This window comes from Vidua macroura, chromosome 1 (assembly GCF_024509145.1).
Source record: "Vidua macroura isolate BioBank_ID:100142 chromosome 1, ASM2450914v1, whole genome shotgun sequence".
In the NCBI taxonomy this organism is placed as follows: Eukaryota; Metazoa; Chordata; class Aves; order Passeriformes; family Viduidae; genus Vidua; species Vidua macroura.
The window spans coordinates 72,084,796-72,112,735 of record NC_071571.1 but is presented as its reverse complement, the minus strand read 5'-3'; the positions used below and the strand labels follow the sequence as shown (position 1 = coordinate 72,112,735).

Sequence of the window (27,940 nt, the reverse complement as noted above, 5' to 3'; positions counted from 1 at the left end):
CAACCTACTGCAATCCATAATTAAGACTGTAAAGCACCCAGCAGTGGCTTCTGCGGGTTTTGGCTCAGAAACATAAAATTTAACTCGGAGGAAAATGTCTGAGCTTTCAAAAAGAGGCTGTTTTCACATAGTGGTAGAAAATGAGAGAAATTTCAGCCCAAACAAGAAATATTTCAGGTAGGATTAGGGGTGAGAATGCAAAAGTAATTGAGCTGATGTGCAGTACCGACTGCTCTGAAGATCCTCTGAGCTGCACAGGGCTTGGCTTTACTCGATGCCTTCAAAGTCTTCACTTGACACCTTCAGAGCAAGCTGATAACACATCTAACTGCTCGTGAGAGTGTGAGTTTGCTCTTGTTAATCTCTGGTTAGAACGAGCAGCTGGTAAATAAACACAGCCTATAGCCTTGGTGTTGTGCTAAATGTGAAAAGGGGAAGAGACTTAACAGACTGTTCTGTTTAAAAAGAAACATTTCCTTGTACCATAAACACAAACATTTTAAAACATCCCTGCTGGCACAGAGCTGCATGTTTTCAGCAACGAGTGGATGAGGCTCTGGCAGAAGGATCTTGCCTCGGTGCTGTCCCTCCCTCTCAGTGGGCTCCCTCCAGGACCAACCAGGGCTAGCAATGCTGCCAGCAGCTGGGCACACACCTTTGCACATGTCGCACCTTAACTTGAAAAGCCCTGGCGAAGTGGGCTTTGCATTTGTTGCCTACCAAGCAAGCTGGGAGCTGTGGCCATCCCCCATACTCCTCACTCCCAACTCAGTTCTGTTCTGGACCAGCAGCCTGTCCAGCCCAAGTGTGGTGAGACCCCGACTCCTCAAGCAGGGTGCCAGGGCTCTGACACTGCACCTGCAAGCTCGATGGCTTGCTGAAACCCATCAGCATGATCCTTGCCCAGTCACCTCCAGAAGAGTGAGGGCATCAGGAGCAGCTGCTGGCCCTAAGCCAGGCACGTCATGCAGTGCTGCTTTGAGCCACAGTCCACCGTGGGCATCAAGCTCACCTAGGGGCCACCAGTGCCCAAACAGCCACGTGGTGTCAGAGAACGAGGCCGGGAAGTGCAGGAGCACAAGGACCTCAAACAGTACCTGCCTGAGCACAGATCAGTCAGGGCCCAATGCTTGCTGAGCACATTGAGGGGGTCAAGCAACTTTAGGGAGATTAAAAAGGCTTTATGGCCCCTGGAAACTATCTGGGGGTGAAGGTCATGTTACTGTGCAGGCAGGTCCTCCACTAGCTACAGGAAAAAAGCTCAGCCGCTGTTTCTGTCCTGAGTGTGTCATTCCTGTGAGCAGAAATCAGACAATGGCACCACCGAGGAAGGATGAGTTTTTAACAGTCTCTTCATCTTTTGTGTTTGAATGTATTTATTTATTCGAAAACAGAGAAACTCTAGGTTTTTTTACTGGTCAAGGGTTAAATCTAAATACATAAGTGAAAGAACAACTTCCTTCTTTGCCTAAGTCAGAAACAAGCTCCCAAGCTTATTTCTCATTATGTGAGCACAGGGCAGGTTTTGTGTCCACAGGGTCAGCTCCGCTGGATCCTCAGCCTGTGGAAATAGCCGGGCCCTGTCCTGCCGCACCGCAGAGGATTCCTGACCCTCTGTGAGACCAGGGGACACGGCGGGCCCTGCCGCGCATGCCACCAGCTGCAGCCACTCGCCTCCAGGCAGGGCGGCTGCCGCAGGGCTGGCGGTGGAGGCTCTTTTGGGGGTCAAGAGGCCACCGTGCAGCGTTCCGAGTCAGGTCGCAGGGCCTGGAGTGGTTTGGGAGAGCTCCCAAAGCACATCTTCCGCTTTTCTTCCCCTCTTGGCGGCAATCCCGTCCGCCAGCTCCCGACATCAGCTAAAGTTCGTGGAGGGGGAAGGGAGGAGGACCTCGAGCTGTGCCAGAAGGCCGAGGCTGGCACCCACATGTTGCACGGGCACCGAGAGGGGATAGGGCACGGGAAGGGATGGGACAGGAGCTTTCCTCAGGGCTGGGGGCAGAGCCAGGACGCATGGGGGGCGAGTGGGAGGCTGCTTGAGGCCCAAGATGTCCTCTGACAGTGACAGGCGATACCTGGCGGCGTGAGGAGAAGGCAGCAATTCCAGGGGAGACTGACAGCGAGGAAAGGTGCTGGGGGCTGGAACGGGAGGGCGCAGAGGCGGGGGCAGGTGGATGCACGGCCCTGCTGAGAAGGACCGACCGGGAATGCAATCCCCACCGGCCGGAGGAGGGACGTGGGCATGGTGACTAAACTTCTTGTAAAAGGGGGTGGAGAAAGGAAAGGGAGGGACAAGAAGCGAGGGAAAAAAAAAAAAAAAAAAAAAAAGCCCTGCATGTCAAGGCTGAGGAAATGCTGTGGGAACTACAGCCAGGCGCCTTTTTTTTTTTTTTTCTTCTTCTCTCTTCTCCCCTCGTGTAGCTGAGAGGAAGGAAAGGAAGAAAGAGAAGTAGTCAGCTCAAATGTGCCTCGCTGCGCTGCCGGGGCGCGGGGGCTTGGCTGGAAGGATCTAGTTTCCCTTCGGTGGCAGGAAAAGGAGCCACGGGAGGAGGCAGAGACGCACAGCCAGACATGCCCGTCCCGTCAGGCTGCTGGCTCCTTCTCCTGTGCCTCGCTGCCGCTGGCAAACAGGTAAGGCTGGGAGCCGGCGGAGGGGAGGGTGGGTGTCGCATCCCGCCCGCAGCGTTGGTTTGCTCGTCCCGCTGCTCGGGGCGATCGGCGAGGTCGGAGCCCGCGGCATCCCGCGGGGCTGGGCAGAACAGCTTCGCCTGCCTTGCCCCCGCTCTGCTTGTTTGGGTTTTGGTTTTGTTTTTATCCCAGCAACTCATAAGCTTCTCTCGCTTCTGTAAAGTCAAAGTAGTCCAAACCCAAAGTTGCAAAGGAAGCCAGGGGATCTGCAGGGAAGACAGCCTGCTTCTGCCCAGGACAGGGTGTGAGAAACCAGAAAATATTTGCAGTGAGGTTGTTGAGGGATATAATTTGCATGTAGAGTAAAAATAAGGCAGACTCCACCCTACCGAACAGATTTATTCGAGAGAGCGTGGGCACACTTGTCCCTCAGGCATGGGACGCCGGGTTTTCGCAGCCCAGGTTCAGCTTTCCAGCTTCCCCACCAGGATGAGTCCCCTCACGCTCTGGCCATCCCGCCATCCGGAATGTTGGCAGCCCCGAGCGGCCCCGGGACGTGGGACGGCCTTGTGACCCCAGGTCCACGAGTGGGAGAGGCTGAGGTTCAGAGCGGCCGCGTAACTCGCTCGGAGCTTGCTGAGCTGCTCATGGCAGAGCCAGGAACCCAAGCCCGGTGCCAGGTCAGCTGCCCCAAAGGGCAGCCCTTTCCTCTGACGGGGGAAGATCTGAGCGAGGTTTGGCTCTGCGGTTGTTTGCAAACACAGCGTGCTCTCGTCGCAGCTCTGTGCGATGCCAGGTGGCTGCTGGTCAGCGTGGTACACTTGGGATCATGGCTGGTCTTCCCCTGCTGTCGGAAAGATAAATCTCTAAAGCCAGCTTTTGCACATCCTTGTCAATGGCGTTCATCGCGTTTCCTCCAGCAGTTTACAGCGGCAGAAGCTTGCTTTGCTCTTTCTAATTATACGGCTTAAAAATTATCCTTCTCCCTTTTGGTTGTTTAACCCTTCTAGACTGGTAGGATTTACCATGCTACCCTTTATTTACACTTTATTTCCTCCATTAATCAATGTTTGGCAGCCTCGCTACCATTTGTCTTTCTTTCGTCTGAACTTCTGGTATTTTTCTATGTGTCATTATTCTCGATAAGTTATGTAACTTAAAGTGCTTCCCTCAACATGGGGCTGTAACTGGGCCATGGCTGGGTTCCCTGAAAGCAAGGTGCAGCTTCAAGAAAAAAAAAAGATAAAAACCAAAACCAAAACAGAAAACCCTCTGCTGTCTACAGCTTACAATTTAATGTCTGGCCACACAGTCCTGAGAGCCTTTCCTTTGGATCCCTGGTCCTAAATATGTTGCCTAAAACCACACAGGCCTTTTTTTTTTCCCTCTAAAACATACGTTTCATTTTGTCCACCCTCACTCTCAGGCTTCTCTCAAATCACTGCTTCCCAGGTGTCCTCCATATGTATGTGAATGAGCCTGCAAATTTCAAAAGTGACTTTTACATCACAGCTTTCAGAGGGTTTTCCCTGTCCCTCTGTATCCTCTGTGTCTCTCTTTTTTCCTGCCCTGGTGCTCGAGACTGATCAATGCAGCAGGAAGAGCAGACCTCAGCGCTCTTTGTACCTTTACTTCAGGTCAGTAACCATTAAATGCCTGCTTCCTTCTGGAGCCATTTGGGTTTAGTGCAGTTTTTCCCTTTGGAATATCCTCATTGCCTGGAACTGGCTCAGCTTTTGACCAAACCTTGGAAATTCAGATTTCCATGGTATAGCTCCCAGCATGTTTCAGGTACCGTGATGCAGGAGCCAGAGCTCCTCATCATTTCTCACCTCTTGATTCATAGCCTTTCACAGGACACAGAACAAGGAACTTGTATTTATTTTGGGCTGATGTGTAAAGTCTTTCCACTGCCTCCAACACATGCTTAATTTTGAGTCTGTGTTTGCACAGGGTGCAACTTTGCATTGCTGTTGCTTTGGACAAGTAGCAGCAAAAAACTGTAGGAAGCTCCAGGAAAGCTGTAGCATAAAGATAAGGATAAAACAATTTGTCAAACAGCCCATTAGTTTAATATTCTGCCTTCAAGAGTGATCAGAACCTACAAGAATATGAAAGGCAAGCTTAGAGATGTGCTGCTCTGGAACAGCCTTTCAATTTCTCCTTTATCTGACTGATTTGAGCAGTGGTTTCTTAGAAGAAACTTTCTGATGGAACAAATTTCTTTGCTTTCTGATGGAACAAATGTGAGAATACCTGTGGGAGGGTTGAGGTTTTTCTGTTTAATTTGTGTTAGTTTAGACTGGTTAATAGGGTGGAATAGTGCTCAAACTGTGATATTTGCAATGTATTTCCTGCAAAGAATGAGAAGCATTTGGAAATGTAAGTTATTGCATACTCACTCATAATTCTGCTGAGAATAGATATGATCATTGTCATCATTTTCACCAAAGAGGAAATGGGAACAGAGAATTCGTGACTTGCTCTAGGTCACACACCAAGCATGGAACAGAACTTCTGGGAACAGAGCTCAGCCCTACTTATCCTGTGCTTCAGCCACAAGATGATCTTTCCAAGTGATTTGTTTTGGGCACCTGTCAGAGGTATTTTGCTCTCTGGGGCATGATCTTGCTCAGCTTCTTTGCACAGAATAGTCACATCCCTTTCCTTGCTTAACACCAGTAAAGAGTATCAATGCTACTATCAGATGGGAGTCAAAGTCTCTGAGAATGTGCATTTGCAAATGTGCAATAAATCAGATGCACTGCAGATTCATCTCCCCTTGTGTGGCATGGAATGGGTCCTTCCACTACTCTGTAACATCTACTTCATAGATAAAGTTTGCTCATTGCAAGCATTTGGAATTCTTTGCAATGTAGAAACGTTTTGGCCAAAATATAGTTTTTCTCTACCTTCCTAAAATGCACAGTCCCTATGATGAGAGAGGGGGGAAAAAGAGCGTGAGTATACTGTGTTACACCGTGGGCCCTCCTGGTCCATTATTCCTGCTCTGATCAGGGCCAAAGGAAACATTCAGTAAAGCAAAACTTCTACAATATCTAACCTAAACTCCTGGATATATTCTACCATTAACAGCATGGGCTTCAAAGCTACTGTAATTCAGTTAGTTCCTTTGTCATAATTCCCTGGCAGCAGTAGTTCCCTTGAGGAACACTGGCAAGCCTTCCATTGTTTTGCAGTTTCCCCAGGACATGTGAAAAATCTTACAGAATCCTCATATCAACAGAATATAATGTATGCAAAACTACATCAACCCACAATTTAAGAGATCTGTCCCACTTCTCTTTTCATGTTAAGCATCATCTGCCTGATGTAATTTCTTCTTTCCCACCAACAGGACCAAAACAAATCTTTGCCACATTTCACAAATTGATAGAATTCAAAGCTTATCAGACATCTCGAGGGTACTGACCGATGTCATCTAGGTCACAGGGCTTTCTTCATACTGTGCCAGAAGGAAGGAAAAACCGAAATAAACAGGTCAAGCAGAGAGATTAACTGCATCCTTAAGGATCATTTTTTGTTTCTACTGCCCATTACTGTCTATAACCCTCAAGCTCAGAAAAGTGGAATGTAACTTGACAGCTGGGCAGGAACCAGTACAGATGGTAAAAGGGATGCATGTGTAACTGTGACATAGAAAATCATGGAAACCTCAAAGTGATGCCCTCCAGCATCACTTAACATTATTTAACACACCCTTAACACTATTTAGAGGAATCATACTTGAGTCACTTTGCTACGTTTTTCCATCTGTCCCGAGGAGTTCAAGTGGTGAAAGGCTCTCCTGTAGTAGGTACATCCACAGATGCAAGGAAAAGGCAATGCTTGCTGCAAGGCTGTCCTCCTGCTTCTCCCTGCCCACTTCCTCTCTGTATGACCAGGTCTCCAAGAAGTCTTTGTGGTGACCAGAGCCAGGAGGGTTCCTGCCACCACATGCCGTTACCACAGAATTCAGATTTCCCTCCATCCTGCGCCCCATGCTGCAGGGGGCTGCTCTGCAGCAAAGGCTGCTGGACACCTGGGGGAGACGGTTGCTTCGGGAGCTGGTTGAGCTTACACAGGACGTGTACAGAGATAGCTGGTTCATCATGTCATCAGCTGCAGCTCTGACTTGCATAGACTGTCCCCTTCCTTTCCATGGAAACTCAGCTTGCGAGGCAGCACTGGCTTCTGCTGCAGCCACACCACCCTGTTTTTAAGGATGCCTTGGTTGGCGTTGCTTGCATGGAGAAGCAGCTGCTCTGAGAATGGCTCATTATTGCTGATGGAAAACGCAAAGGCAAATATTTGTGTGTTATAAATGCAAGATAAAAATTAAGTGATGTTTAACCAGGTTGCACTCTGGACTTGAGTAGGCCTTGGTCTGTGCAACACAATAGCCTGCCTGCAAGAACTTGCCCTTTTTTATGACTTGCTCTTCTTTGAAAATGGTCCAAAGTTCATGTAGTAGAAGACAAACTCCACAAGCAGCAATGGCTGGAAGTTACAAGGTGGGCTGCAGGTGGGAATCTGGCTGCACTGGCACTCAGGGCAGCCTGCTGTTGTGTCTGCCCTGTGCGAGCAGGACTTGGTGTGATGCTCTGGAAAGTAGTTTTCCTGATTTGTCCCTGTCTGTGTGTCACCACAGTGGGCCATCATATTTGTGATGGGGTGCCTTCTGGAGGGCTCAGCACTGCACAGCAGGAGCAATGCTGACATCACCCTGGCACTCCAGGACATCCTGGTTTGTGTCTCATACCTGTGGTAGCCACCTCAGCTGCTTTGTGCAGGGCTTCCAGTGGTTACCTCTTCTGTTTGCCTTCTCAGGGTGTGAGTTCTCTGGGCATGGCTTTCTTTGGTGTTTGTGCAGTGCCCAGGATGTCATGGCTGCAAATGAAACCAAAGAATCATTAATCACCTTGGGATAGTGCCCCATCTGTTTCTCACCAAAGTCACAGGGAGGTCTGCCCACGCAGGCCCAGGAAGGGAGTGGATATGTTGCCCTGGCTGGATGCCACAGTGTAGGCTGCAGCATCCAACCCTCACCCTTGTTTTCTGGATCTTCTTCTCACCAGGACCTCAGCAACATCCCCACAGCAGAGGCATATTCCCCACACCGCTTGACCAGATGTGTTGGTGCTGCCTCCCTGCAGCATTCCCAAAGGAGTGGCTGGAGCAGGGGCTCTGGAAGGGAATGGCAGCACAGTGGACAGGCAGAGAGCTGAGACCCAGGGTTGTTTCTCAGCCTTTGCAGAACCCTCTGACTGCCTCCCCTCTTAAAATCTAAATAAAAGAGACCAGAAAAGACTGTGTTTTGGTAAAAGAGCTAAGCTGGCCAGTTTAATCCACCCTGCAAGATCCAATTAGCCAAGGAGGGGGAAAAAAAATGAGGTCATTCACCCTCACCACTTTGTGGCTACTCCAAAAGAAAAAAAAAGTATATAGGGTCTGTTCAAGAATGGTGAAGAACAACATTTGTGACTGCAGATGGACGCAGAATATATTTAGTCAGTGGTCAAAGTGGAGGGAAAAGAAAAGAATCTTGTATGGAAATAAAAATACTGTGAAGTTTTGTTAGGCAACCCATTAATCTGGAATGCAGAAATAGATAGGGAAAAATGTGCAACTAGGTTCATATGAAGTCCTAAAATTGCTTATGTAGCACACAAAAAAAATCTATTTTGAGTGCATTATTTTGCCACAGCGAAGAGTTTTGCCTTAGGAGCAACATATGCTCCAGTAACTTTGCATTGTTTGGTAGCAAGGATGAGATGGTTCCTTGAATCTGATCTCACAGGAAGAAAAGCTCTCCCCTGCAATACCACATGTTGTAAAACAGCCTGCTTATGGAATGCAGCCAGAGCCTCTTTAAATCAGGGAAGAATATTTCCATAGACTTTACTGGCCGCAGCCACCGGCAGAGCTGGTTCCTCATGATGACACCTAAAGAATGAATTAATCAATTCTCAGCCCAGTCCTGAGCCCTTTAATAAAGGCAGCAATTCCTTCACAATGGAGAAGGTGCAGATACAGTCATGCAGTCCTCCCTCTAACTCACACCGAGGCAGAATGGTCTGTGGGTGTTCCATGCGTCCCCCCCAGACAGCCATCATCCCAAGCAAGGGCTGCAGCCCCACCTCTTGCCCTTCATGTTTCTGCCTGCAGAGTATTCAGTAGTTGTTCCACGGACAATGCTAAAATCCAGGAGAAGGAAGCCAAAGCAGAGCATCGGGTGGTGAAAGCAAGCTTCCTCTCTTCTACAAGCTCTCTGCTTAGCAGCTCAGCTAGGATTGTGGGATCTCACCTCACATCGTAAGAGATCAGCATGTTACGTTCCACTCTGAGGGCGTGCTGGAAGGAAAGGGTACATAAATATACAGATTTTAAGCATAGAAAGTCCACATTGGACTCCTAATCTGACATCCAGCCCAAGAAATCTGTCATGGTCATTTCTTCATTAAGACTCAACTTCAGCTGGTGAAGCATAGAAAAATGATCTGCTGAACTAAAATGCAAGAGGAGTACGCTCCCCCTAAGCCATTGTGGCTTTACTGGAGGTTTTTTTTTTTTTTTAATTAAGCTTGAATGGGTGTAGAGTTACTCATGATGAGTCATTGAGACTGTACTGGAGTGGTAAGGCTACTAAACTTTTCTTTGGAGCACTGCTCTCGCACCTGTTTAATCTAGAAGAGATTTGCCTCTGCAGGCCTTACCACAAGCACACCTAGGTATTAGCTTTGATAATGTCATTATTCTGCAGCCTTTATTTCTGCTTGTTATGGACTGTTGGTCTTGCTGTCAAGCCTTTTTGTTAAATATTTTGGTTTGGTTAGCTTTTGGGTTCTCAGTCTCTGATTCGCCTTCAGAGTATTCTGCCTAGTAGCTGTTAGTCTTTGAATTGCTGCAGCTGTGGGTGCACATAGGTTAAAGCACGAGGTTTTGCAGCAAAGTGCGGGCAATGTGCAGGTACTACAGACTGCCCAGGCAGTGAAAATGTTAAGTGTGCCCCTCTGGCTGTGGTGTGGAGATGACTTTGTCTCTGAATGACAAATGTTGTGCACGTGATGGCAAGTCTTCAGCCCATAGAAGCAGGCTGGCTGATTCACAGCTTCAGTCAGTCCCTGTTTCAGCCCTGCTGTCTCTCACCCCCATTGTCTCCCGTCTGATATATCTGATATACCTGAGGTTCCTGTCTGCCTGCCCCCACCCCGCTGTGAGAGCCGTCAGTGCAGCACTTCTCCTTTGCGTAGCTGCTGGCCAGAAATAGCTCTGGTGGGTTTGAGATTGAGGAATGCTCCTTCCCACTGGTGGAGCAGCACCAGTTGCTCAGGTGTTTGCTTTTGGCTGCACATTGGAACAGAGGGATAAGGGGAATAGGCAGGACAGAACTTCTGCCACCATTTGCCCAAGTCCTGGCTGCACGTTACAGTTTTCTCTTCACCTCTTCATTATTGATTTTATCCCTTACGCTCTTTCTGGCCTCTTCAGGCATTCAGGCTCTAGCAGGGTTTTAAGGACCTATTTTTAAAAGTGAAATAATATTTAGTTAAAGCTGTTGCCATTTCCCGGCTCTATTTTACCATGTGGTGGTAGTGCTGTGATGTGGTTTACTGGTCACTGGAAAATTGACATCACCAAAAGCATTTCATTCACAATCTAAGATTTTTGTGATGAATTACAGACCTGCAAGCAAATAACTGCAATTGCAAAGCTGTGACTTGGGTGCCTCTTTGATTTAATTTTTATCAACAGTGAAGACTATCCATGAAGGAACTGTTGGATGCAATGTGATTATGATTAAGTCCTTAACACAGGGCTCCTCTTTCCCCTTGTACACCCACAACTGTAAAATTTTCCAGAGTTGTTACTATTAAGTGCCTCAATAGAGTGCCTGGGAGCACCAGCCACAGCAGTGCTCATCGAGAACCAGATTCTATTTTTAGTCTTAAATAATTTTTAGGCAAGCCTCTGAAACTGGCAATGGGCTGAAGAAATCTGGAGTCTGGTTATCTGTACTGCTGACCCAAATCAGGTAGGAGGCTGGAAGGCTGTGGGCACAGTTGGTACCTGTGGGGAGAGGCAGTGGCTCATATTTGAAGAAGCAGCAGCAGATGACTGCAGAGGTCCTCTTAACTGTGCTTGCAGGGGCTACTTCAGTTCAGGAAACATTGCTCAAAGCTCACTCCTGTTGACAAAGGAGCCCCAAATCCACATATTTTTTTCAGTTTTGTAGCAAGCAAGTCTAAAGATCTCAAAAGCAAGTGGTTTGAATAAACCTGGGCTCCAAAGTATAAAGAAGAAGTGGTGTGTGCAAGGCAGGACAGACCATAGTTGTCTTTCCCATAGGTACTTTGATGCTGTAATAATAAATGGAGGAAAAAAAGTGCTTTGCTCAGTGAAATGATGACAGATGACTTGAATGCTCTCCAGAAACAACTACACTGGTCAAGAAGGTGTCATCTTAAAAGACAGCTGTCCCTTGACGTGTCTTTTTACATCTCAATTTTTGCAAAACTGAGATTATCGCTAATGAGCAATCCTCATTGAGGCCTCAGGTTCTTGTTCAAAAGTGTCATGGGAAAAAGATTGTGGAAACCCCCGACCTTGTTCTTCCAGATTTTTTCTTTTAAAGGAAAGAGGCCCATGCAACTCTATCTTTTCTGAAATGTGAAGAGCGAGAAAAGTAATTTTAGCATCCATGACATACAGCTTCTGCTGCCCTCTGATTGCTCAAGGGCACAAAGAATAAATATTTCTTTAAGCCTGAAGACAGGAGTCTGAATGCTGCCGGTTCTCCCCTTCAGAAGCACCTGTGTGTGTGTTTTTTTAAGGTGTGAGTAACACAGTGTTGCTTTGTGTTGATGTTCTCCAACCCTAAAAGCACAAGCGCACTCTTGCTTAGTGTCCTTTTCAACAAATAAGCAAGAAAAAAACCCAAACCCAAAGCTGAAAAGTCTGCCTGCAGCTCAACACTAAAACACAATCTTTCTGCAAACCTTGATGTAAGCATGCCTGTTTTTCCAAAGAAGTCCATTGTGGTAATGATGTGCTTCAAGGTAAGCAGGTGTTGGTGTGCTTTACCAAACTGGATCTACCAAGCCTGGAGGAGGTTTGTCTTTTTCCCCCTGTCTTCTTCCCCTGTCGGATATACTTGTTCTGAAGTAATATTGATCAAATGGGAAAGCTGTCTGTTTTTTTATGAACTGGTGCAAATCTGGGTGCGTTGCACACTTTTGAAGTGACAAATTAAACTTACACAGGATACCTAGAGTTCTCTGAAGCACTTATTTACACATGGTGGTGGGATTTAATCAGCCGCTTCATCAATAGCAAGACCGTTAAAGGAATGACCAGGTTGGGGGTTTTTCATTTAAGCACTTCAGAGGAAGTTGGCACTTTCTCTCTCTAGATAAGAGCTTGGTGGTGTCCAAATCACTCTGACCCACAGGCCAGCATCCGAAGAGAGGAAGGATGTTCCAGGGGTTACGGAGCAGACTTGAGCCTTGGGAGACTTGGTTTGGTTTCCTGTCACCTCTGTAAAGCCAGATGGCCTCCTGGTACAAGTTCCTCCTCTGCAAATGAATTGCACTTCCCTGTCTCAGAAGGACACATTGGCAGGAATGTGCTGGTGATGGTGAAGCATCAGGTCATCGTGCTGCCAGCAACACAAGTACTTCTCATCTTCCGAAGGAAGTCAATGTACAGTTTGAGACAGACACATCTGCCTGGCAGAGGGATTAACATGGGATAGCCTGACATCAACAGAACTGTGTTAGCAAAAAGTCTTGAGTTTGGCTTCCACCATAAGAAAATTCCAGGTTGCTTTGGTTTCCCTTCCTGTCCACTCTTGCCCCAGCTTTCATGCTCGGCAGGTCCAACCAGTCCCATACCAGGCTAGAATCCCTCACCTTCACCTGGGGGTTAGCCCCATGAGAGCCTTATCTTTGCACCATTGGGCACAAATCAAAAGAGGGAGTATTGCAGCTTTATGAATGCCTTGGTTTGTGTGAAAAGGGGAAGGACACAGACACAGAAGAGGCTGCTTATTGACGCAGAGCACAGGTTAATGCAGCTGTGACCTATTCCATAACAACAGCCCTCATTGTGTCGTAAAGCCTGGTGGTATAAAATGATGTCCAAAAGGTGGCTCAGCAATTAGCCTGCTCCCTTCACCTTGGTTCCAGGGCCCTGCTGCTTCTCCTCAGGCTGAGTTGTGATTCTCAGAAATTACTCCAGACCCTTTAGCTGAATGCTCCTTAGCAGATTTGCATATCCTTCCGCAAAAAGGATGACTTTGCCCTTGTTTGACACTTCAGTAATTTTTTTTAGTCTTTTTGTCTAAAGAGGAACTATTAAACAGGGGCAAACGAGGAAGAAGAGGATATTCTGTAACACAAAGCGAGTGGCTGGACCTGCTTTTGGTCTCACCACAGGAGACCTTGTTACCTTTCTGGATGGCTGGATAGAGAATCAATTGCTCAAGACACTCTTTGTGCTTGGTTCCACATCATCACTTCCACCCTTTGCTGGCCATCTCAGTGTTTTAGCCTGAAGTATAGGGGTCACTGAGCTACTGTTCAGCTCACTGTTCAGCTGCCAGGCTGGCCCAACTTTCCTTTTCCTAGATTGCCTCTTCCCTCACCAGCGCTGGCTGTTGTCCTGTGCCCCTCCTTGGAGGTGCTATGTAAACAGGGAATGCAGTGTTTGTTCCAAAAAGGCATTATCTAATCGCAGGAAAGGTACTGCTAATGAGCGCAAAGAAAGAGACAAGGAAACAATGAGACAACAGAAGACTAGACTCTTAATTTGACCCGGGATTGCTGTGATGATAAAAAAAAGGCTGTAAGTTGTTTATACCCTGCAAAAATACGAGAACTCAAGACCTCTGACTTGTGCTACTTTTTCTGTTCCAGACACAGCTAGCGCAGTTTTGATAAACACAAGTCATGCACCAACCCATGGCTCAAACTCCAAGCCAAAAGGTGGTGTTTAAAAAAAAATTCAATGTTTTTTGGTCATCTTTAACATACAAGACCCTTCCCAGCATTAGAAGAGGGCAAGGTGCTTAGGGAAAACTATTTTTTTAAAAGAGGTTGCTATTGCTTAAACTAGAAAAGGAGGAAAGAGAAGATGTAAAGACTTGGAGGAAACAAGGGGAGAATGCTAAGTGGGAACCAGCACCAGCAGGCATAGGGTTGTCATGTGCTATTAGATGTCAGAAGCTCCCTTTAACCAGCAGAAGAAGCTTTATTGCAGCTTTGTCCAAGTAAATACAGTTTTCAGGGCTGTATCCAAGAGTGAAGAATTCCTTGCTATGGGCTCGATTTTGAATCACCTTATCTAATTTCAAGATCAATAACTGTGAGGTGTTGAGTTTGCCTCGAGGACTCTGGGCTGCCAAAGCAGGGTCGGAGAAGGGCTGGGCACAATGCTTGGCTGGCCAGGATCCCCAGCACAAGCCATGCCCTCAAGCCTGGGCTCTGGGTGCGACCACTGTGTGTACAGACAGCTGAGAGCTGGGAGGGAATGCAAAGGCCCATGAGGGCCAGAGGCAACTCTGCTGCCCACTTTGCAGATGCCCTGTCATGTACCCAATTCAGGTGGGTGGGGGGGAAAGGGGGTGCTTTGTGTAGATTTGTGTTGGTTTTGGTTTGTTTTTTTTGAGGCAGAAAAAGCTGTTGGCTTAATTGCATCACCTTTCTGGATGGCTGCCTCAGTTCCGTGAGACCACCTCTGCAGGACACAGTGGGAGCCATAAAAAGCTGCAAAATTTAAGCCCAGGATTTTATGGGACTAGCCAGGAGCATTTTGTATCCCAGTGGGAAGTTGGGAACTTCTTTTTCAGAAATATAAATCATTCACTTTGCTTGTTTGCTTAATGCTCTACATTAAAACTGTCAGTTTCCCAGGTCTTGATATGAGGTAATTTCTGTGGAATAGACTACAGAGGTATCTCTATGCCTTTTCTTGTCTTTACAATTGTTTTAAAGTCGTAGATTTTAAATAAAAGAGTACTGTAAGAAAAGGCTATGTAGCAGGCCAAAAGTTCATGACAAATTGCAAGATGGGTTATTTATTTGTCACCTGGCTCTATTAAAAATCCCTGTGTGTACATCATCAAGTGCATCCCCTTAGCATGTCTATAAAGCACCTTTGAAGTCACAAATGTTGGGTAAGTTTTATTGCTTGGCTAGCCACAGTGCTGTACAGATGGAACATCTTCCTTCTCTCTGCCAGCACTGGGACTGGGTAGGTCTGGAGCTCTCCAGGTGTATTGGTTCTCATGTCCGCTCTTTCCTTCCCTTCTCCAGCTGTCACTACAAATCACTCCACCGTGTGAGAGCGAGCAACACTATGAGTACTCTGGACGGTGCTGCAGGAAGTGTGAGCCAGGTATGTGAGCACTGCCTGGGCTGTGAGCCTGAGAGGCTCCTTAGCAGCTGCTCTGCGGGTGGCTGGTGAGACAGCCAGCTCTCCTGACTGCTGACGGATTGGCACATGCCCTGCAGGTGCCTGATCTCAACTGCCTTCCTAGGGCAGGAGTGGTCCTGCTGGCCTCAGCAAAGGCTACAGCAGCTGTTTTGTTGGGATAGCACTTAACCATTGCGGGAGACAGAAAGCAGCTCGATTCTTGTGCTCCCAGGTTGTCCAGTTCACAGATGTTTCAGTGCCACACTGAAATGGGGACCAGATTGACAAACTAAAAAGGTGCAGGAAGAAATGATTGTTCGCAGCAGTGTTAGCACCCAACCTCTTATTTTTCTCTAATCTCCTTAGACAACTGCTTTACAGCTTCCAGATGACCTACTTGTCCTTTTCTCAATCACAGGGAAGTATTTGTCTGCTAGATGCACTGCTACTTCTGATAGCGTGTGCCAGCCGTGTGGCCCGAACGAGTATATGGATGTCTGGAATGAAGAAGATAAATGCTTACTACATAAAATATGTGATCAAGGTGAGCTGTTCATACTGCAGAACCTTTTAATCCAAATTAGTGAAGCATGAAGATGGGAAAGTGGATCTAGGGAAGCTGTTTTGTTCAGGTGCCCAACACTGAAGGCTGAGCTTGCAGAAGAGCCTGGCAGAGAGGGAGATCCCCAGACAGAAGAGATCCTGTGCTGTGCAGAGCACCATGACTGCAGTCTCTGTGCTGCTGATAATGATTATCTTCACTGGGGCCATTCATTCACCCCTGTGAGCTGATTTTAGAAGTTGTCCTTTTGCCCAGCACACCATATTCACTTCCCCTAATGTGTTTGTCTCACCCTTGCAAATGCTGTGTTTATTTTCTACAATAGCCACAAGGAAATGTATTGTTTAGGAGTGCAGTGGGTAAGGAGCCCCGTGCTGATCAAGGGTCTCCTGTGCTTCCTGAAAAGACACCATTTCCTCTAACATGAATGGTTTTGCCTCTGCCATTCAAGCAGAGCAAGCAGGTAGAATGGGAGGTTCAGAAACTTGAGGCTTGTTATCAGAGAGATTTTTACTCTCATCTGCTCTCTCTTTTAGGGAAGGCCTTGAGAGAAGTGAACCCAGGGAACAGCACGTTCCAGCGGCAGTGTGCTTGTACGATGGGCTACCACTGGAACGAGGACTGCGACTGCTGTCAGCGAAATACCATGTGTGCTCCTGGACTCGGAGTCAAGCCTCCTGGTAAGATACAGAAAGGGGATGTACAAAGTGAAATGTCCAGCTCAGGCCTACTGGATGAGGCTAGCATTGTGTGGGTTGTGACATTAGAGGCAGTCCTTTAAACTCTCAGATGACTGTCAACAGAAGATCCATGTCTGAGTTGTCATTGCTACTGCATGTAATCCTCCTGGACTATTCACATTTTGAAGGCTTCTGCCTCCTTAGTTTTAATAGTATCTTGGATCAAGTGACTTCTGCAAGGTATCACGTGGACATGGCAGTAGTTGCAAGGTGTCCAGTAGATTTCTAATGTTTGCTGAGGTGTCTGACTGTGAGTCACTAGGTCATGCGTTGCTCCTGTATTCAGAGAAGCACTCTTTTGGGGGTTGTTCCTGAGGTCAGATTTGCAATCTGGTTTTGCGCAATGACTTTGCTTTGCCACTTTTTAATGTTACAAACAAGTAAAATTACAAGTAATGTTACAAACAAGCCACTTTTCAGGTGGCTCGTGTATTTTGTTTTGGATGGCTAGTAATGCAAAGGTTTATTACAGATATTTAATTTAAGTCTAATTAAAACCAGATGCAGGTGCTTTGTGGGTGGAAAACAGACAGTTAAGTTCAGAGTGAACACTGGGAACAGCTGCACCAAGCATAAGGAGCCCCAAAAAAGCAGCAAGTAATAGAGTAGTGGGGGTTAGAAATACTTCATGTGTCTGGAGGACAGTTGCTGTTTTTTCTCCAGCCTAACAAATTCTGATGCAGCATTTTGTTTACTGTGGCTTCATAGAAGTGACAATACCAGTCAGCATCATTGTCTGTGGCACAGCATCATCATGAGGGAATAAATAGAAGGGGAAGGATGTAGCAGCTGTGTGTTATTTTTCAGTAAATCACACAAATGGCTCCTGGTAATTTCTCATTTTGATCATGTAGAGAAGTGCCCAGGTGAGACTTTCTGGGGCTTACATGGGGCTGTCATTGCTGCCCTGGTATAACCTAAGAGCCCACTCTTTATGAAAGCTTTCCGGGGGATTGTGGAAGGAGAGTGGAGCGGGAGGATGGGGAGCATAGTCACCTTCCTCCCGCTTGGAAGGAACCCACAGAAACTCGTCTATGACATTTTTCCTTCCTACACACAGTGCAACAAGACAGGGACACAATGTGCATACCATGTCCCAGAGGCTACTTCTCAAAGGTCTCTTCATCCACCGACGAGTGTAAATCCTGGACCAAGTAAGTCCTTGGGCATTGCAAATAGACCACACCAGCCAGAAGGCAGGGAGAAGCTTGGGCAAAAGCATTTCTCAGTGGGGTGTTCCAGACTGCCTGTAGAGCACTCGGAACATCATCGTTGGCTGTGCAGTGATGAAGGCATTGTCGGGCTGAAGCTTGAATTCTCCTTGGAGAACAAGAGAGAGCAGTAACAACAGAACTGCTGAGCCAAAAATTAAGTATCTGAGGTTCTGTGGGGTGGAGAAATGTCATATTTTACAACAGAAAGTACTGCTCTGCATAAGTGTAGGAGGCACAACAAGCTTCCTTGAGAGAACCTAGCCTCTTTGTCTTTCTTTTTTAGCTGTACAGCTCTAGGAATGGAAGAAAGTGTGCCTGGGACTGACAAGTCTGATGCAGTTTGTAAAGAACGGAAGATGCCTGAGCCATCAGAAGATGGTTTGTGTCCTCACAGGGGTTGACGATCAGAAAGTAGCAGGGAGGAGGAGGGATGTGATTATTAGAGACTTGGGCTGGCTTAAATCCATTCTCATTGTGAATGACTCTAGGGAGAGCAGCTGTAGACCAAGACAGTGCTCTTGGAAAATCCCATCTTTAAAAATAGTTTCAGGCATGGTAACTTTAGGGCCTATGTCCACTATTAAGCTGAGTTGGACACCTCCCACTAAAACTGCATGGCAGCACTGCTATTGTAACCATGTTATACCCAAGACTCCATCACATTTACAGCTTGTTCATTTTTATGTGCTTTCAACACACACATTACATGTATAAAGACTAGCAGCCCCTCTCCTTGCTTATTTTATAGCAATGGATACAGTCTCAGCCTGATCCCTCTCAGGTATCCCTTCTTGCCCACTGTCCATTTCCTTCTTCAGTGTGCATATGGTACCAAGGAGGTTGCTTGCCTGACATGCAGCGATCCATCATAACCTGAGATAAAGGACAAATTTTTCCACCTGTATCTATAGTCTCCATGAAATGTGTATCCTCTGTCCCCTGAGTGAGATCAAGCTCAGCCCAGTGGCCTGCTGGCAGCTTGCAAGGGAACATTGAGAGAAGCCTGACCAGACAACATTGCACTGTAACACCAAGATTCTGGTTTTTATGGAAATGTCTTGGTACCAGGTACTATCAGTGTGGCTGCTTGTCACAGAACTGCATGAGTGCTAGAATTACTGTTCTTATTATAGAAACTAAACATCAAATAGGAAGGAAAAACAACCCTCTCCTGTAGAAGAGCGGGTAAAATGAGCAAGGATTGTCCTACTGCTGAGTGCAGGCTGTGTGTTGATGGCACTATCTCTTTTACACCCTGCAGGAACAAACAGGATCTTGTACGTGTTGATTGTCATCTTGTTTTTTGTGACACTAATTGGCGTTGTCGTCTTCATTGTATACTACAAGAAGAAGGGGAAAAAGCTGACAGGTACATCATAGCTAATGGTATTCATGGGTGTGACAACTGTGGCTCTCTGTGCGCTCTGATTTCATGGGTAACCAACAGATTAAGAAGCTCAGGAATTACTGGATGTTCTATGCCATCCCTATGTCTGTCCACCTGCATATACTTTATCTAGTACAAAGCCAGGCTAAGAATTCCTTTCCTCTAGGCAGGCAGTAATTGACAGTGTATTACACTTGACCCATGGAGTGACCATCCTCAGGGCAGACATGACTGTGGTTGGAAGGAGGAGGGCTGGTGCTGGGGGTTTTCATAGCAGCCTGGCTGCTCTACAGCACCTGGCACAGCTGACCCCTTGGCTGAAGGGAAGCAGGGACAGACAGAAGTCCTGTCTTCTTCACCTTACTTTCCCTCCAACCCAAAAACCTGCATCTGGACAGGTTAAAATATGGATTTCAAGACAAAGGCCTGATGTGTATTTGAGAATATGATGGAAACAATGTTGTTAGCTGAAGACTGAAGTTCTGATGAGGTATTGAAGAAATACTAGAAGGCAATAGTATGAATAGTTAAAGTAGAAAAATAGAAAAATTCTAGCCAAAAGCATACTGGCTAACAGTGGGATACTGAGTTTATTAATAACAGAATAGAAATACCTTCATATTCCTCCACTCTATGTTAAGCCCTGATTGTCTTTAGTGAAGGACATACATAGGTATTATTCTCTTGGTTCTTAATTTTTTCCCCTAAACATGGAAAGCTTTTTCCATCATTTCCTTTTCCAAGTGCTAGCAATTTATGAAAAGTTTTGGGAAAGGAAGACAGAACTCACTTCTTGTAAAGTATATTTCAGCCCGTGTTTTAGAAATAGGCTGCCTCTGCCACACTAAACATGGGTTGTGCTAAATCTGGAATTTCTGGGATGGGCTGGAGGAAATGGTGACTCTGCTCGCAAACCAAATACTTGCGATGCAGAGCAGGTTACGGGGGGAATGCCGTTTCTTTGACTTTTTTATTGCCCTGCTGCTCTGCAGTGACAGTCCCTCATTGCCTTTGCATGGGGAATCCTGCTCACCTGACCTGGGAGAACTGCAGGCTCAGAAAGAAGCCCTTCCTGCTTGTTGTGGGTACTGGTGGTAAATCAACATCAGAGCAACAGAGTCATTGCTGGGAACTGGCAGTGGCTGCACAGCTCATCTATCTTCAACCATGCAAAACCATCATAAACTTCAAATGTACATAGGACTTGAGCCCTGCAAAGTCTCATGAATTTACAAACACAAACCAAGAATTGCTCATTGTGTCAGTTGTTGCCCTAAAGCATGTTGGACTTAAAGCTTGTCCTTGGGAGATACTCCAAAGGAATTGGAATTAATTTTCCCCATTAAGCATACCCTGATTAAGTAGAGTATGGTATATTTGAGCCTGCCATCCTGTGGTTTCAGTGGCTTACCCTTTTCTCTCCAGGCTTCTCACTCCTGTCTGGGAAGGGCCTTTGGGCCATCCATGTGACTTCTCTTGAAATAGATCATTTCTGCTGTAAGCAGGTCGTTGTTGGGCTAGTCATAGCTTGGTGTGACATATGACCAGGAAAGAAACCCCATTTGATGTGGAACACAGTTTAACCGTGGTCTATTTTGGGAGTTTGGAAACATTTGTTCCACAGAAATACATCCCTGTTCCAGTTACAATGAATCCTCAGCTAGACCGATGCTGGGACACTTGAGCAGGCAGTAAAAACAGGCTTGCTGGTTTTATTTAATATGATATTGCGGGTTGTGAATGACTGTGGGTGTTTAGGTCTGTGGTTAACTTAAGTGCCTGCTATATGTTACAGCTACTCTTTTGTTTTCACTACAGCAGATCTACAGAAATGGGCTAATGAAGTGTGCAGCCAAATAAAAGGAACAAAGGTAAAATCAAAGATGGTAGCACTTCTCTTTGTTTTGGGTTTTCCTCATGGCATTCCTGACACCCCTTCTGAAGCAGACTCCATGGTAATCTTTGGCTAGAAAATAAATTTTGAGTTCCTCAGAAATTGCTCACAACTTTGGCTTTTTCAGTCTGGTTTTCTGTAAATGTGAGGCATGTGAAATCACCATTCACAAATAGCTTCTGAACTTGCTTTCTGGTTTCAGCCAGTTTTAATAGAGATAAAGGTCTCGTGATTATTTAATGTTTATGATGAGAAAGTTAATCATGAACCCACTGGTCGCTGAACACCTGAGACTGCCTAGGAGAGAGCTTTTCTCAATCTTAAGTGCAGGAAAATCTTCAGCTGAGTTTGCCCCTTGTTACATACCAGAGTACTCACAGGGAAGAAACTTGGATTTGAGTCATGCCAAAAATGCCAGGCATGCAAGGGATTAAACACAGAGCTGTCAACTAAAGAAACTGTTTGACTCCTTAATTCTAGGGAGGAAGAAATCCTGCTTGTGCATTCTGATATAAAATAAATAAGAGCTTTTGCTCTGGAAGAACACCAGCCCCATGCTTGAAACAGATGGTAGCACTGGTTCAAGTTCATGTGCACAGCCTGCTTAGCACTGTGGATGTGGACTGAGGTGTCCCAGATGTCCCACCGCCCCTTCTAGGAGCTGTGATGTGCTTAGCTGTTGAAAGATTCCGATTTCATTGCTTAAAAGAAAAACCAAACATACCAAAAAAACCCACCTTTCTGAGCAGGCAGTTCCTCTTTTGTCTCATAAGTCTTCATGCAACCGCTTGTCTTGGCAGCTGCTCAGGTCCTCTGGGATAGAGGAGTGAATCAACAGCAATTAGTGGCTGGCAGCACTTAGACTCTCTTTTCTATCTTGGAAGATCTGAACAGATGCTAGAAATTAAAGGTATCAGTTCCCAAACACCATCTTTAAAGCACAACTTGTACAAACTGAAGAAAACCCCTGAAGTATTTCCCAACCCTTTTTTTGGAGCTGCTACCAAAAATGTAGCTTCACTTTGTCAAGTACTGTGACAACAGGATGTCATGGGCCTTTGCATTTTTTTGTCCTAACCTGTCAGGTTAATACAACCTTGCTTGTGTTTTCTTCTAGCTTGTCTCAGAACTTCTGAATCAACCCAGATTCTTTCTTCAGTCATTGCTGATATTAAAAACTCAGCCCCAGTAAGGCCTTCACAGATCAGTAGCCCTTCAGACACATGGGAGTGTTTCCAAAATCTAATAAGCAGTTTTGTGGGTTTTACTAATGGTCCATAAGGAACAGCAGAATCCAACAACTCTTCTAGGTTTATTAACTTTTCTCAAGTGGCCTCAAAGAAAAAGATAGGAATAGTTGTCTCACAAGATTGAATGTTACTACTCCCCAGGCCACCAGATTCCATTCTCAACACCTGCTGAGCCCAGCATCACCAGTCACAGTTTCACAGCAGAGTAGAATTGCACATCAAAACTCAAATATAGCAGTACTGCTCAACCTCAGCAGCTCCACACAGAGGAAGGACCGTAATCTGCCTTTTCCTTCTTTGTCGGAAAAATAACTTCATGTTGATGTATTTGTTAAAGACGTTTTTACTTTTAATTTCTTTCAGGAACCCCCCAGAGATGCACTTGTTACTGTGAACATCACAAATGCTCCTGTCTCCCAGACCACTGAAGGCACATGTCTCCTGGTCCCCTCAGGCTCTCCTGTCCCTGGAAAGTCATGCTGCACCTCTGGTCACACTCCTTGCAGGAATGAGAGCCCCAGCACAGAGCCTTGTGAGGCAGCAGAGTTTTCTGTGGTAACCGAGACTGATGATTACCAATTCCCACCAGTTCCCACGGAAGACGAGTACATGGATAAGGATCTCAATAACACTGATTATTTATCTTTACTAAGGCAGACTGCCAGTAAAACCGTGTCGTCATTTTCACAACCAATGGAGGCAGGGGAGAATGATAGCTTGAACCAGTACTTTTCAGGTATTGGGAGCACAGAGGATGTATCAGTCTCTCAAGGCTTTCACCCTCCCTCCAGCGCAGATGGGGCACACATTGCCACGGACCAGCTTCTACAGAAATCTTGCCAACATGCCCACAGTTGCCTGAAGGAAACAGGCCACAAAGACACAGATCATTTTGCAACAAACTGTGACTCAGAGAAGATCTGTGTGAGGTGTGGCATTTTGTACAGAGAATCTCCCCAGAAGTGTTACAAACCCTGTTGTGCTGCAGCTGACAGCACCTCCACCTCCCCAGAAACTGGTTCCTGTGCCCAGTGCACCTGTGGTTTGAATTTTCTCTCTGCTGGTCAGAGTACTCTAGCAAACAGTCTTGGTATGGAAGATGCACCTTCAGATAGTACCAACATGAAGTACCAGAACACAAACAGAAGCACTTCAGGGACACACAGAAGTACTTCAGGGACAAACAGCAGCACTTCAGACCTCCCTCCAGCATCTGGTAAGCCCATTACGTTTCACCCATACACAGTTGTATAGGATTGTTCTCTTTGCTAGCTCAGTAGTATTCAGAGGATCTGATTCAGGAGAAGAAAATTATGCTTTTCCACTTAATTGCCCTGAAGCTAGTCTGAAAAAAAATCTGAAACTGTAAGGCCATTTGGTTTGTATTGAATTCTGCAAAAAGAATGAGCCCAGCAGGGGACCATTGTCCCACCCTGGTGTAACCAGCAATGCAGAACCCACCTTCTGGCTGTCACTGCAGAGGCCAGGCAGTTCTGTTAGCAGAACACAAAGTTGGGACCTAGAGGTTGAGCTAAGGAAGGATGCATAATGCTCAGGCAGATACTTTTCATTCACCAGTGTGCACACATATTTTTGCCATTAGATTTATACAGTGGTCAGTAAAGCTCCAGCTGGAGCTGCAAGCTGGTGGCCATGACTAGGTCTAAGAGATTATCTACAATTTTCTGCTTATAGGTCTTTCTCTTTGTTTTTAATTGCTAGCATATAAACGTTCACATAAAATGGTTTCATACAGACACTGTTTCTCCATACACATATGCTTTGTTGCCTAAACAGCTCTGAAACACTGATTAGTTTACTGTCTACCAATTTATTAATTGAGTAAATATAGCAAAATTGTCAAATGAAAACAGAGAAAAAAAGCACTGAAGCAAAACCAGCAGAAGGGAAGTTACATGCCTTCTCTGGACGAAACCTTCCTTCCCCAGACTTTTCTTCAGTATGAAAGTCTGCAATCTGCCTGTCATATGTTATTAGTCATTTTAGATTATAATCTTATAAAGTTGGATGGTTTATTTTTATTTATATCAGTGCACTGCCAAGCATAATGAGACCTTAGTGTTGAGTGGGACATCTAAGTATTACTGTAATACCCACAGCAGTTGTAAGCTGTTGCCCTTCTTTAAAACCATGTCATGCCTTAAAATTTCTTACAGAGACATTCTTGTCAGTCTGCCAAAGCCCCAAAACAACACACTTGAAGGCCCTTCCTCTCTCAACATGCATTCCATATGGGAATCTGAAAGTGTGTAGCATTCTTCTGAAGAGCAGAAACTTTCTGGTGCTTCAGTTTCCTGAAATCCTGATGCAGTTTCACTGTCTGGTCTATAAAAAATGCAGCAGGAGTACAGAGAACACAGATTATCTTTTTTGTTATTGTTGGACTCTTGAGGTACAACTGAAAGCCAAGTTATATTTGGTACTGCTTTTCTTTCTAAATATGACACAAAGAGAAAGAGAAAATATTAAGGAACAATAGAGCATATGGGAGAGCTTGGATATAAACGCTGTACTAGCAAGTGCCATCTTAGATCTGCAGCACAATTCTTTATATGGGATTTTAGTTGTGTCTGTGCCTTTGGATATGTACATGCTATAGTGCCATCTGGTGAAACCTGAGCACAGATACTGTGTTCTAATTTGCCAGTTTTTACGCATGACTACAGGAAGATACTGGCAGAGCTGTGGGCTGTATCAGAGTGTGGGTTAGTCGATCTGTGGGTAACCTGGCTTGTTGGCAGAGTAATTTTTCTGCCCACAGAATGCACATGCCCCCCTGGCAGTGCCTGTTTGCATGAGGACTGGGACAGGGCTTAGCCACAGGTTCCTCACTGAAGCAGCCCAGGCACGCCAGGGCTGCACATGTGGGTGCATCAGTGTCTGTCATTTTGCTAGGCCTTGTGAAATGCCCAGATGGAATAAATGTGCATGTAAAATAACTTTCTGTAAATCTTCTCAAAGCAACTGAAGCTACTAGGCTTTGCACACAGTTATGCTAAAACAGAATGGTACAAAAAAGGGTGGGTGAAAAATGGGAAAAAAAAGACAGTGGGAAATTCCATGAAGTTTTGGTCTTGGTTCACTAACACTCAAAATGACAACAGAACTGGTAAACTCTGTCCCTCCTGTGAAACAATCCTAGAGGACCAAAGTGAACCTCTGGACAGGTGCCCCTTCCAGGGCTCACCACTGGAGATGGAGGTAAGCCTTCAAGCAGTTCTTCAAACCCCAGAAGCCTGGAGGCAGTCAGAACATGAAGGATCAGTTCAGGCCCACCTCAAATCCTGTGCAGGGCTACAGCGTAACACATGAGTGCAGGAAAACTTAGCTGACTCATAACTGGGACTGGTTTTGCAAAGCCTTTCACTTCCAGATCCCAAACCAGCCTGGTTTGGCAGTGACAAACAGTTCTCACCACCTAGAGGCCATTAAATGTCTCAGTGAAAATTATTTGCCTGCGTTTTTCCAGCTCTTGGTGAACAATTGCCACAAAAATTAATCTGTCTTTGTTATTAATATCAGATAGTCTGAAGAGATCAAAAGGCTGAAACACTGCGTAGAACAATGCCTTCATTCTGAACGTGTCTCTTAGTGCTTCTTAGTGCTTCAGGTGGAAGCACTTTTCTTGCACAGTGTAGGAAGCTCTTGTGTCCATTTTCTGTGTTTTCAGGCCTTAAATATCCTTTCGCTTCAGCATGGTGTCTTCAGAAAGCACAGAAGGTTTGCCAGCCACATTCAGCTAAGCATTACAAATGTGTTAATCTGCTTTTTTTTTCTCTCCCCACTGTCACATATATTTCTAAATTTTTGATCTCGTGCTGAGCACTGGTAACTTTTTTCACAGCACCTTTTGCAAGTGACAGGCAGTCTGTTTAAAGACAAACAGTTATTTTTGTACTGCCGTTATGCCCAAGAGTTTTGTTCATGGCAAACAGCCACACTGAATCAAACACAGGGGAAAGAACCAGCAGGGAAAAACTCCTGCAAAGAAAACCCTTATGGACATCTCATGTTAATCAACAGCACTTGGGAAGAAAGTAAAGAGCTAGAAATGCAGTGGTTTAGGTGAAATAAATAAGATTGCTTAAGGGGGCCCTATTAGAGAGACGCTCGAGTGCTGCCCAGACTCAGATCTGAGCAGGCACAGATCCTGACTCCACACAGCTGGAGACCAGTGCCCAGTGCTGGTGTGCAAACAGCACCTAGGGCCACTGGAAAAACAGCATTTCTCTGGGCTGGGCCATGTTTATCTGCAAGGAAACTGGGAATGTCTCAGGTGTTGAGGAATGTCATGAAGAAAGCACAAAATATCTAAAAGGAGTTGGATCAGACTGCAAGTAATGATGAAGTGAAGCACAGCAGGAAAAATATGTCTTACTAAGGCTGTTGACAGGCTAGGAAAATTTTGTTGGTTTCTTCGTTTGTTTCATTTTCAAACTTTAGCAAGCTTGTTAGTTTGATGTTGGAAGTTTGTTCTCAGTTATTTTCTTTCTGCTCTGAGGAAAGCTTATTAATTCCCAGAGCCTGGTCCTGCTGTCACTTAGGTCAGCAGCCCAGTCCTTGAATAGCAGAAGGATTGCATTTGTACTGAAAAATCTCTAACCTCAGGCAGACAGACTGAAACCATAACTCTATTAAGTTGCTATAATATAGATTCTGTCTCTTCAGCGACGTCAGTCTATATCCAGCTAAATCCGTGCAGGGGAGTGCCAGAGGTGAGTGCCAGAGTGTACCTACATGGAGGATCTGGACTATATAACATAATTGTATAAGCTCTGTGTTTTTTGGACACTGTGTGACTGCTATCTAACCCAAATAGTAGGATTGATTAGGGGTTTATTGCCTCTTTGGTAAACAGTGTGATTTCTGTGACTCTAGGAAAAAATAAATCTCATAATCAGAAATAATTAGCATTTCCTCACAAACTGCAGGCAGAGGCAGATTGGACACAGCATTGTGCACCAGGCAGCACAGGGAGCATGAGATCGTCACCTTCTTTCTAGCTTCCCAGATCACAGCTCAGAGGGAAAATGTTTCCAACCCTTCCAGACAGGCTCCTTGCGTATGACAGACTTTGTCCTGAGAAGACGAAAATGGAAATAATGAAAAGGTTCAGTGGAAGGCATTGATTATAAGAACATTCTCATGTCACGGGGGAAAAAATAATGGAACAAGAACAAAGCCACCACAGCAGATTATGTTCACTGCACTAAGCGTCCACCTTGTGAGGGGAAAATATTAATCATGTGTCTTCTTTTCTCCTCCCCTCCTTCCTTAGGAAATGTGACTGGAAACAGTAACTCCACCTTTATTTCAAGTGGACAAGTAATGAATTTCAAGGGCGACATCATTGTTGTCTACCTTAGCCAAAACTCTCAGGAGGGGACAACGGCCTCCTCAGGGCTGAGTGAGGAGAACGTGGGCAGCCCCGTGCAGGAGGAGAACCTCAGCCGCTGCGAGACTTTCGCCGGCAATGCCCAGCACTACAAGGAGAAGTGTGCGGAGCTGCAGGGCGCCCGCCCGGCCCCAGGGAGCGGGGGGCCACGGTGGCCTGGTGGAGCCCTGGCCCAGGAGTGGGGCCCATCCTGCGGTGGACAAGCCTCCCAGCCCGTGCAGGAGGAAGGGAAGATGGGACACTTCTCAGAGAAGGTGTTGAACTGAAGGGACATGGTGTCCTTGCTGCGGGCCAGGACACCGGCACACAGCCCCTGACAGGGTGTGGGGCTGCTGCCGTGCTGCCAAAATCCTGGGTGTCACGACAAACTGGGAGACTGTTGTTGCCCCTGGTGTCTCCTGGGAAATTTTACAGCTGGAAGCACCCTCATGGCGCACA

The 27,940-nt window shown here is 46.0% G+C and overlaps 1 protein-coding gene across 2 annotated transcripts; it reads left to right on the top strand.

Annotated features, from left to right (window-relative positions):
- The first annotated feature begins 1,478 nt into the window (after positions 1–1,478).
- On the top strand, positions 1,479–27,940 carry TNFRSF11A (TNF receptor superfamily member 11a). 2 transcript variants are annotated; one of them, XM_053980303.1, is made up of 11 exons: positions 1,479–1,861; positions 2,419–2,628; positions 14,940–15,021; positions 15,458–15,583; positions 16,138–16,281; positions 17,402–17,495; positions 17,839–17,933; positions 18,817–18,924; positions 20,764–20,813; positions 22,450–23,302; positions 27,386–27,940. In XM_053980303.1, the coding sequence occupies exons 2-11, from the start codon at positions 2,569–2,571 to the stop codon at positions 27,766–27,768; spliced, it is 1,995 nt and encodes a 664-aa protein (XP_053836278.1). In that variant the 5' UTR covers positions 1,479–1,861; positions 2,419–2,568; the 3' UTR covers positions 27,769–27,940. The 2 variants fall into 2 exon arrangements, with proteins under 2 accessions (XP_053836278.1, XP_053836269.1); XM_053980294.1 differs by having other exon boundaries at positions 20,761–20,813.

What these genes read in the sequence shown, in the direction of transcription:
- TNFRSF11A (XM_053980294.1), top strand. Translation starts at nt 2,569, where the DNA reads ATGCCCGTCCCGTCAGGCTGCTGGCTCCTTCTCCTGTGCCTCGCTGCC. An exon ending in ACTCGGAGTCAAGCCTCCTG is followed by an intron (nt 16,282 to 17,401) that starts GTAAGATACAGA and finishes TCCTACACACAG; the next exon opens with TGCAACAAGACAGGGACACA. An exon ending in GAGTGTAAATCCTGGACCAA is followed by an intron (nt 17,496 to 17,838) that starts GTAAGTCCTTGG and finishes TTTCTTTTTTAG; the next exon opens with CTGTACAGCTCTAGGAATGG.